General features: G+C 36.9%; 1 protein-coding gene across 1 annotated transcript; it reads right to left on the bottom strand.

Moving 5' to 3' along the window:
• Positions 1-8794, bottom strand: LOC108095023 (plexin-A2). Its single transcript, XM_017195890.2, is given in 10 exon segments — positions 1-338; positions 405-550; positions 634-764; positions 828-1214; positions 1288-1483; positions 1575-3908; positions 3967-4578; positions 4581-5211; positions 5864-7318; positions 8459-8794. Coding segments are annotated over 9 exon segments (5835 nt in total). The 5' UTR covers positions 7094-7318; positions 8459-8794; the 3' UTR covers positions 1-170.
• Positions 8795-9745: the final 951 nt, after the last annotated feature.

Raw genomic sequence — 9745 nt, 5'->3', positions numbered from 1 at the left:
GTCAGTTAAGTTATATATATAATTTAAACGTACAGCTTTAAACAAGACTTTTTAGATTCCAAAAAATACATTATATTGGCTGGTAAATTAAGACGTTCCTTTTTAATGGATCATGATTTAATAAACTGGAAGCTTATAATTAAGTCCACTTGTAATTTGTTCTTCAGCTCTTATTCTGCCGACATAATATTGTGGACTTGCTCTAATTTAAATGCCAATCTCTGTTTTTGCGAAAATTCATCCTCCTCCAGGGTGACAGTAAGCTGTTCGTTATACTTAACAGCATATGTGTACAGCTCATGTAGAGCACAATTTGTATTAAATTCTGTTGTGTGCAACTGAAATAGAAGAATGTAAAATCGTATTAACTTCATTTACTATAATATAATCATCTTTGCACTAACCCTTGATTCTTCTGCAAGCATGGCATTCATGTCCTGATCTGATATTGGGGACATATCTCGAATATCTCTATAATAGCGATCGACCCATTTTCGGTACTCTGGTATATCTTTAGCATATAAAAGTTTTGAGCTTGGTGAGTCTTTACCTAAAATATAAATGAAAAGTAAAATGTTTGTCATTTTAGTTAAATTGTTTTAAATTATAGCTGAAATTGCTTAATATATTTACCCAATCGATGGTCAGAGGTTGAACAAGAGTCCATAAATGTTTGAGCTACAACTGACAAGCAGGAATCCACTATATTCGACTTATGTATGTCAAAGACAAAATTTGGATTTTTAATTAAGTTTACCCAAAACCTGGAAATTCAAAAAAATAAGCATTTTTATAACCGTGTAGTTCAGAAGAAAAAAAATACTAACCGCAATGGTAAGCTGTTACTTTTCCAAGTATGCACAACTTCTGGATCAGTTATGCCATGCAACTGAGCTTGATCGTCAAGAAAGTCGAACATGTATTTTATAGCTAATGGCAGGGCCGATCCACGGTGCGCGGTACTAAATATTGTTTCAAAAAGATCATCTACAAATTTTTGAAGTGTGCCCTTGGTAGCCAATAATCGGGTTAAGTAAATCTCAGATACCAATTTGTTAACCCGTTCTCCTTCTTTCTGCATATCACTGTCGTGGTGTTTAACGAGATGCCAGTATCTTAGGCCGTTATCATGCATATCATTGTTAAGAGGGCTGCCGGCGCGGCTAAATGTCGGAGAGGAGGAGGTGTATTTCGATATATTTAGAGTTTCATACCTAAGATTGGTAATAGAATATTTGAATTTCTTGTTGGGAAATGTATATGACTTTTATGCAAAAAATATCTTACTTGTGAGATTTCTCATTTTTATCCGACAATATACTGAAGTTATAAATGGAGCTTTGCTTTGGTACTAAGCTTAGCCCAGCACCATCTGGAACATTGTAGTGTTGCAAAGTGTTAAGTTTCTTCCATTCACTTTCCGTTTTCGATGTTACATCCTCATCGTACAAAATCACCCGACCTGAATTGCCGGTACGCCACTCTAGAGTATAAAATATTTATTACACATTAATCCGTTTACCATAGGTTTTATTGATTTGAATTTTGCCAGCAATTTATGCAGCGCTACTTACCTAGATCTAAGTCATCCTTGCGAGGCCTTTGGCTAGATGGAATATTTTTATAAATTGTTTCCAAGCATTTTTCCTTTACTTGTCCAATTGTATCGCAGTCTAAAACCTTTACAGATACGTTTTCGGTTTGAGATGGCATCATATCCAAGTTATTGCAAAACATGGGCTGCTGTATAATGCTGGCATAGACGTTCATTGGTCGAAAATCAATAGACTGGCGAATAAGTTTTTCTTCACTAAGCGAGTATCTTGCCTCATGCGTACAAGCATCGACAGGACCCTTGTCAACTTGTCCTTTAACAGCACGAAAAAGCATGTATAAAGGCTCCCCAGCACACTCCTTCAAAAACTTGTAAAGAAGAAAGGTAAACCAGGCACTTAACATTTTTTCTGCCACACTTTCAGTTCGTCGTAACAAGAGCTTCGGATGACTCTTTCCTTCTATGCATTTTTCAATCAAGTCTCCCAATAAGGTTTTCAATATGTCTGTACAGTATTCTAGTTTTGACTGTAGTGTGACCATTATTAATGAGGCCACATTTACTCGTTCTCGCATAGAAAAGTATCGATTTGATTCCAGCGTTCGAATAAAAAGTAGTAGGAAAGTTTTATTCATTATAAGCTGTCCGAAAATACGCAAGCCCTTTTCTTTGCGTAGAAGCTCAGGTCGTTCCCATTGCAACACTATGTGATCTTCGTGATTGGGAAATAGAATCTTCATTGCATATGATCGATAATCCAAAAACGGAATGCCTCCAGACGTAAGATCTCCTGTAAGGTCAGTCATCTCTGTTTGAAGTTCGGCAAATGCCTCTTTACATTCAGCTGCGACCCGCAACTCTAAAATGTCCATCTGTTCCTGCATGTTTCGAAGCACCCGGTTAGATTCAGAGCTCTTCTTTTTGTATGCCACGAGCAGAGCAACAAAAATCAACAGTAAGATAACAATGGTAGCTATTACAGCGAAAATTACATTTTCTCCCCAATCCAAAATGATATTTGATGACTCGTAGCTAAGTATACCAATACGATACTCTAGCGAAGTTCCTATACGAACAATAACTTCTGGTCCATTAATACTTTTAATTGCTGCTGCTTCAGGTGGGGGTCTGCATGTTAGCTGTTGTCTTGAAAGAGACGTAATATTACAAAAACCATTTCCAATTTTAACTTCCACATCAGTCTCCTTGCAAGCACGATCTAAATTTCGACCATTTATAGTTAAGTATTCGCTTTTAAAATACTTAACTCTTTCTTCAAATACAAAATACTCGGGATTCGGATAGAGTTCAAAATGGTTGTTGTGAACCTTTGATAAATTTTGTACACGCAACACATTATCCATTAGAAAGCCATATTCAAGAAGCATTGGTCTTTCCGCCTCAATAATGTTGCTATCGACTTCAATTACTGGAGATGTACATTCCATTTCTGTATCCGATTGCACCCTGCATGGGCTTGCATATAGCTCACCATTATATACCACATAAATGTTGGGAGTTTGTATACTTGTGAATTGGGTACCAGTTACTGAAATGCGAATTCCTCCAGCCGGTATTCCTTTTGGTACTTTTATTTGCCCACTTGGCCCTGAACTAACGTGTTCAACTGTTGGGTCCAGAACGTATTTGAAGTTGTAATCATTAAATTCTCGGGGGCCATTATCAAACGACATTTTCAGCCTTCCTTCGATTATACCTGGGGAAGGGGACGTCCGACATATGGCTTGTGAAGATTCTGTACTCAGTATTTTGCACGGCAAATGATCGTTAATGGATGCTTGTATACGAGAACCGGCATTTAAGTGCTTTCCAGTTATATGTATTTCAGTTCCGCCCGAGGTAGGGCCAAATTTTGGATTAAAATCCAAAATTTTCGGATCAACAAACTCATAGTCCTCCTTAGACTCACCGCGATAGTCTCCGATTTGTACCACAATTTTGCCATTTCTGTACATTTGCTCCCCAGGGCTATCCACTGTACACACTATTTGTTTCGTGTCGATGTAAAATTGTGGAAATGGCATACAGTTTATGCCAGCTATTCGAACACCAGAATAAATGTCGTTATAATTTTTTCCCAAATTAATGCCACGTATTGTTATGTTCGTTCCTCCTTCCCATGGACCCGTTTTTGGTTCAAACGTATGAATCTCAGGATTAGGACAGATTTCACTGCGATTTAACCAATCGGTTTTTCCTTCCTTGTTCTTGTTACATTGTTCTTCAACTTCGCATGTATTCGTAGACGAACACCATCCGCAATTGTACTTTTCGGCAAGAGCCAGACAAATACCACAGCTGTCAGCCATTTCCCGACATCGATAAATAACCACTAAAAATTTTGAAAGAAAAATATTAATAAATACAAAAAGCTTTATATTTGAACTTACCATGTATGTTATGAGGATTATCAAGAGGCTTAGAACCACCCCATATTACCGCGAAAGTTGCCGTCAAATTTGGCGATCTTGAAGTATACTGAAATTCCATGCTATCGCAGTAAATTGTGTCACCCAACAATTGAGCATTCAAGCTCGTTACACGTCCCTCGATGTTAAATTGACAAACAAATCGAGTTTGAACTATAAACTGTCCAATTATATGAACTTTCACTTTTATGGATTTGCTTGTGCCACCAGCAACGAGTACTTCACTTCCATCACCTGTGGCGTTGATCGTTGGACAAAATCCAGGACCCGATCTATAACTTGGACCTATCCGGCTGACCCCTGTTACCAAAATATCATTGCGACAATTCTCAGCAGTGTCGTGAGTGCATCGGTGTGCCTCAACACACCAATCACAGGGAAATTCTGAGGACACACAACGAGTACACGACGAATGTGTGCTACAATCGAAAAATGTAAAATCTGTGGACACTAAGTCGGGGCCATTTCTGGTGCGTACAGATAATTTTGCTGTAAAATGATGTTTTCCTTGCTCAATTTGGGGCAGCATATCAGTCCGAGGTGTTGTGCAGTTTACACCATTTCTTTTTTTGTAGCATTAGTGAAGAGCGCTTTATCCTCTGTAGTAAAAGCGCAAATTAAATTCTCCTTTAGCTGCGGTAAGTGATCTATAATAAGCTCCAAGGTTCGTGCGGTAGTCCGTTGCAGCTGGTGAGGCACAACACTTGTTATTGTAGTGCATTTCCCAGTTTTATAGCTGACCCAATATAGAGGGTCGTTGGCGTCGTCCTGGCAGTTGGAACGAGGGCTACATTTGTTCTCCAATGAACACCACCCACAATATGGGTCTCTAGCGCCTAAGCACTCCCCACATGTCTTATAATCAGAGCAATCAAAAACCTTTACCTTGGAAACTTTAGTCTCAGACATAACATACATAAAAAGGTTTTGGTTGTCAAACTGCATATCCTGATTAATGGCTGAGCCCAAGTCTACAGCAAAACTAGCATACTCATTTGCAATTGATAATGATTCAACTACAACTTTCTTAAGGTATCCATCTGTTGTGCCCACAAAGACAACAGTATATCCGCTTGTGCTCGTAGCAGCTACTGAAGTTAGTTTTGTGTTGAACATAGCCACCGGAACTGAAGTAATGGGATTTTCTCCTCCTAGGGGTGAATTTACATCTAGTCCACAGAAATCCTCTCCAATTGTTTGCAGTTTCTGAAAAAATATTAATTAAAATTGAAACACTTTAGGTGCATTTGCATCTTACGCAAATCTTCATATTTTTCACGTTTATCAGAAGAACGTCACAGTTATTTTTAGAATATAGAGTTTTCTAATTACTCTTGAATTTCGAATTAAATTCCGATATAGTAGCCCGATCCGGCCCGTTCCAACTTACATACTGCGTGCAATAACTACAGAACTTTTGGTAAAGTTTTTTTTTTAAGTTTTTTAAGATTCAACTAGAAGAGATAAATTCTCTTCCTGAACACAATCAATTTTGTCTCGTTTTAATAGGACGTTAAGTTTTTCTGTTCCGCCGATAAAAAAAAACGACGAGATATCGCTCACTACTATTTCTGTAACTCCGAAAATAATTTGTATTTGTTTCTGAAATTTTAGGGACACATTCTTGGATAGTTTACAAAACATTTATGCAAAAAAATCGATTTTTTTTAGCCTCTAAAGAGTGCTTTCCCCTTAAAGTTTCTAAGATTTTTTTTTGCCCGAAGATGGAAGTACAAATTACAGACGATAAAAAAATGTACTTATGTTTCATAGTATTTTTATACATATATATATTTAGATATTTAAATAAATAGTAAATTAGCTTTTTACAACATGGAGACATTTAGTTCTTACTCACCGTTAAAACACATGGCATGCTGGGCGATATAAAGTCCAGTCCTCTCATTCCATTGCCGTTGAAACAGGACTTTATGTTTTGCATAAATTTACGTCGGATGGACTTTAATGAGTATATGCAAAGGGCAGAATTATTAGTTGGTGTGTTTCCATCGCCCTTTGAGAAAACAGCAAAAAGAACATCATCTTGAATGGATATACCCAGGCTTTGAGCCAAATCAGAGCTGGGTTTGCCCAAAAAACCAGCCTGAACCAAGTTGAATTTAGTGCCACCCTGGGCATCGCTAATACACTCAACTGGAATTTCGGTGTACGAATAATAGTTTGAGTCTTCCTGGCATATTCGCACCAGCTTGGTTATATACTCTTTGGGGGAAGAATGGTGACTGTGCTTCAACTGTGTGGTAAGGAAGTATGAAAACCGTTCAGAACTAAATCCATAAACGTAGTTCACAAAATAGGTTTCACGAGCGTAAGAATTGATAAAGGTTCTCGTTCCTGTTGTAACCGCCGAGGAGGCAATCTGGAACATTTTCGTCTTTTCAAGGGAGCGTGATGCAACGGCAGGAATTTCACTTCGGTATGGCGAGTTATTTGTGTAGGTTACTCCAACATACATTACGTTTGTGACTGGGTGCTGTGGAGGTCCTGGTGCTATAAACGCCACGGTCGAGGAATTGGCATCGTTTGCAACGACCGCATCAGGCACTTCGTGCTCAATTATACTGACATTCTGAAGATTACGCACTGTGCACGTGCCCTGAAATAATGATCCACAGGCAATGAGTCGAGAAGTTGCACGATCTATGAGCAGGACTTTATTATAATTATCCGTCGGACTGCGAACAGCATTTAACGGGCAGTCGAGTATGCTGCACTCCACCGAATCATTTTGAGGTCCCGTTATCACCTTTTCGGAAAGCTCCAAATCAGGCGATAACTGATACAATCGATTAACACCACCGACAAAGACTCGTCCGGTAATTGTGTCCACTAAAAGGTGATTTAATTTCGTATCAAACTTAGCTACGTTTGTGATTGTGGTACTAAGGTTTTTTGGCTCTTTCATTGTCACATTTGCATCAGACAAATAAATGGGATCATTTTGCGTAAAAGTCTTGTCAGACCAAATATTTGCTGCCAGTGTCTGAGAGCCTGCACTTGAGTACAGCCAGTAGTCATATTTATCTCCCAGTGTTGCTATCAGCAGCAAACTAAGAATATAATTCATCTCCAAATTCGCTCCTTCAACAGGGCGATCCGATCTCCTAAATTTAGTTAAATTTTTTTCGTTGATCGTTTGTGTCACTTAAATGAATACAGTGTTATAAAATGACTCAGGATTTTGTTTAAATTGGTGAGGCATTCCTGGGATTTAAAGTATTCGATTTATAAGACTTCCTTTACAGAATTGTAGCAATATTTTTAACTGGTGTAATTAAAAGCATTGTTGGATCTGAAAATAAAAGCAAATTAGTAACTCGTTTTTTTTAAAGATTTTTTAACGGTAACGGCCTAAAAAATAAGTGATTTTTGGGAATTTACGAAGAAGTCTTGGCTTATCTGGAACTGCCCGCATGTCATTATAACGCCAGCACAGTCTTCAGATTTAAATGTGATCGAAAATGTATGGGATATATTGGACACAGCTATAAGGAAGAGGAAGATTTCGACCAAAAACGATATGAAAACTGTTCTTATGGAAGAATGGCTAAAAATTCCAGTGGAAACCACAAAACAGTTAGTTTGCTCCATGGAAAATCGTCTCAAAGCTGTCCTGAACCAGAACGAAGGACATACAAAATTTTAGCTGTTAAATTACTAATAATAAGTTAAGTAGGAATCTGCTGCACGAAATAAGCTGCGGCATGGAAAAAGCCTGTACATTTTGTTTTTGTTAAATATTTTTTTTTTTTTTATGATTAAGAAAATCGATTTCGTTCAATAAATAAGTTAATATTCCATATTAAAATCCTGCATTTTAATTTCTCTGATATCTTTCTTAGTTTAGCAGGAATAACAGTTATAACTTTTTTTAGGTAACTGCACGAAATAAGCTGCGAGCCCTGCATCTTTCAACAAATACAATAACGGGTAAATTTTTGTTTTTCAATTTAGGCTTCTTTTTGATAAATTTGCCTTAAAAATATTAGATATCGATAAAAAAAAAAAACTATTATCACGATTTTTTCCCAATGTTGTATCTAGGTATGTATACCGTTAATGGGTGCAAATGTTAATCTAGAGAATCTTAAAACACTTTAAACTCTTGTTTTTAATATACAACGATGCACACACATACGTGCATACATACATGGCTACATGTACATACAGATGGCTATGTTACAGGAGTCACAGTCCACACATTTTTCTTTTCGTACATACATATATTTGTATGTACCACGCCCCTTACAATAATAAATTCCAGTAAAACGAATTTACAAATGCAATTTATGTAAAGATTTTGGGTTATTCGTTAATTGATTTTTAGATGAAAGAAGATCAATACTTAAAAGTATAATATATAGTTCAGTTCACTTAATACTTAATACTTATTAATATTCACAAATGCCACTAAACACAATGCTTTACAAACCTAATTTTGTTGAACATAATATAATGAAAACCGCAAATATACAAATTCACAAAAGTTAAATTTGCGTTTGAAATTTCTAAAATAATTATTTAACAAAGGAGACTCCAAGATGTTTTAAAGCGGGGTCGGATTTTGATTCTGTATGTATATCTGAATTGTTGGGCGAGAAGAACATATTTTGTTCTAATCCAGAAGCACTCCTTACAATACTCTTGGAAATAAAACATTCGATAAGTACCAATTCATAAAAAACTCTTGACACAACTTCTTTTTATTTTTTTATAACACTAAACATTATTTTCCACATTATTGTATGAAAATATTATCGATAATACGATGCTCGATAAGTGACAATTAGAGATGGGGGTTGAAGTAACGATAGACCTTATGGATTTTTAAGGCCAATAAATAGTCTGTTCAGACAAGCGGCGCAACTGCAGGTAATTGTTTACAAGTGCGGTGCACGGTAAATACAGCTTAAAAAAATAAAGTAAAATATGGAAACGATGTGTTTTTTATTAAAACTTCGAAATCCGTTGGCGGAGATTGAAAATTATGCACCGTTTTTTTGTTATTAACAATAAAAGATGCGATTTGTAGTACAAATTCGGATCTGAGTGACCGTATTTGCATGTGATGTGCCGATTATTAGAGTCGTCTGGTGGCGGAAGTATGTATAAAGTATGTATAAAAATGCTGACTTAACTCTCTCGGGCATTGTTGTATCCATGGTACAATTATACAAGGTAGTCCCGTCGGCTGCTTCACTCCCCTATTGGACACTACAATGAGTGCGAGAGAGAGGTTGTTTTCTCATAAGTGCGAAAGAAACAGAAACAGAGTGTGTTGTTTAACCCATATACTGTGCATAGGGTTTTAAAAGACTGTTATATGACAATGAGTATTAATTGTTCCGTAATTTTTGGTTTTTACCCAGAACTGCCCTTTAGGACTCGCTCCCATAGTGTTACCCTTTCAAAAAATTTCTGTGCAATATTACATGTTACGCATTGTATGTGCTTGCTGCAATAATTGCAACAAGTATTTTTCATAAGCACACAAGGGTTAATGTTTTCAGAAAAATTTCGTCCGCGCACAACCTCTCTCTACGAAAACCCGAGCGTACTGGTCGATAGGGGAGTGAACCCGAACAATTCTGCAGCCGACGGGACTACCTTGTATAATTGTACCATGGTTGTATCAGTGTGTGATTGATTAAAATAACATTTTATCTCTTTTTGATCCCCATTCTATTATAAATAACATAGTTCAACTGTTTATAGAATA

The sequence above is a fragment of the Drosophila ficusphila genome, unplaced genomic scaffold, assembly GCF_018152265.1.
Source record: "Drosophila ficusphila isolate 14025-0441.05 unplaced genomic scaffold, ASM1815226v1 contig_220, whole genome shotgun sequence".
Lineage (NCBI taxonomy): Eukaryota > Metazoa > Arthropoda > Insecta > Diptera > Drosophilidae > Drosophila > Drosophila ficusphila.
Note: the sequence above shows the minus strand (reverse complement) of the source record. Positions and strands in the feature narration are given on the sequence as shown.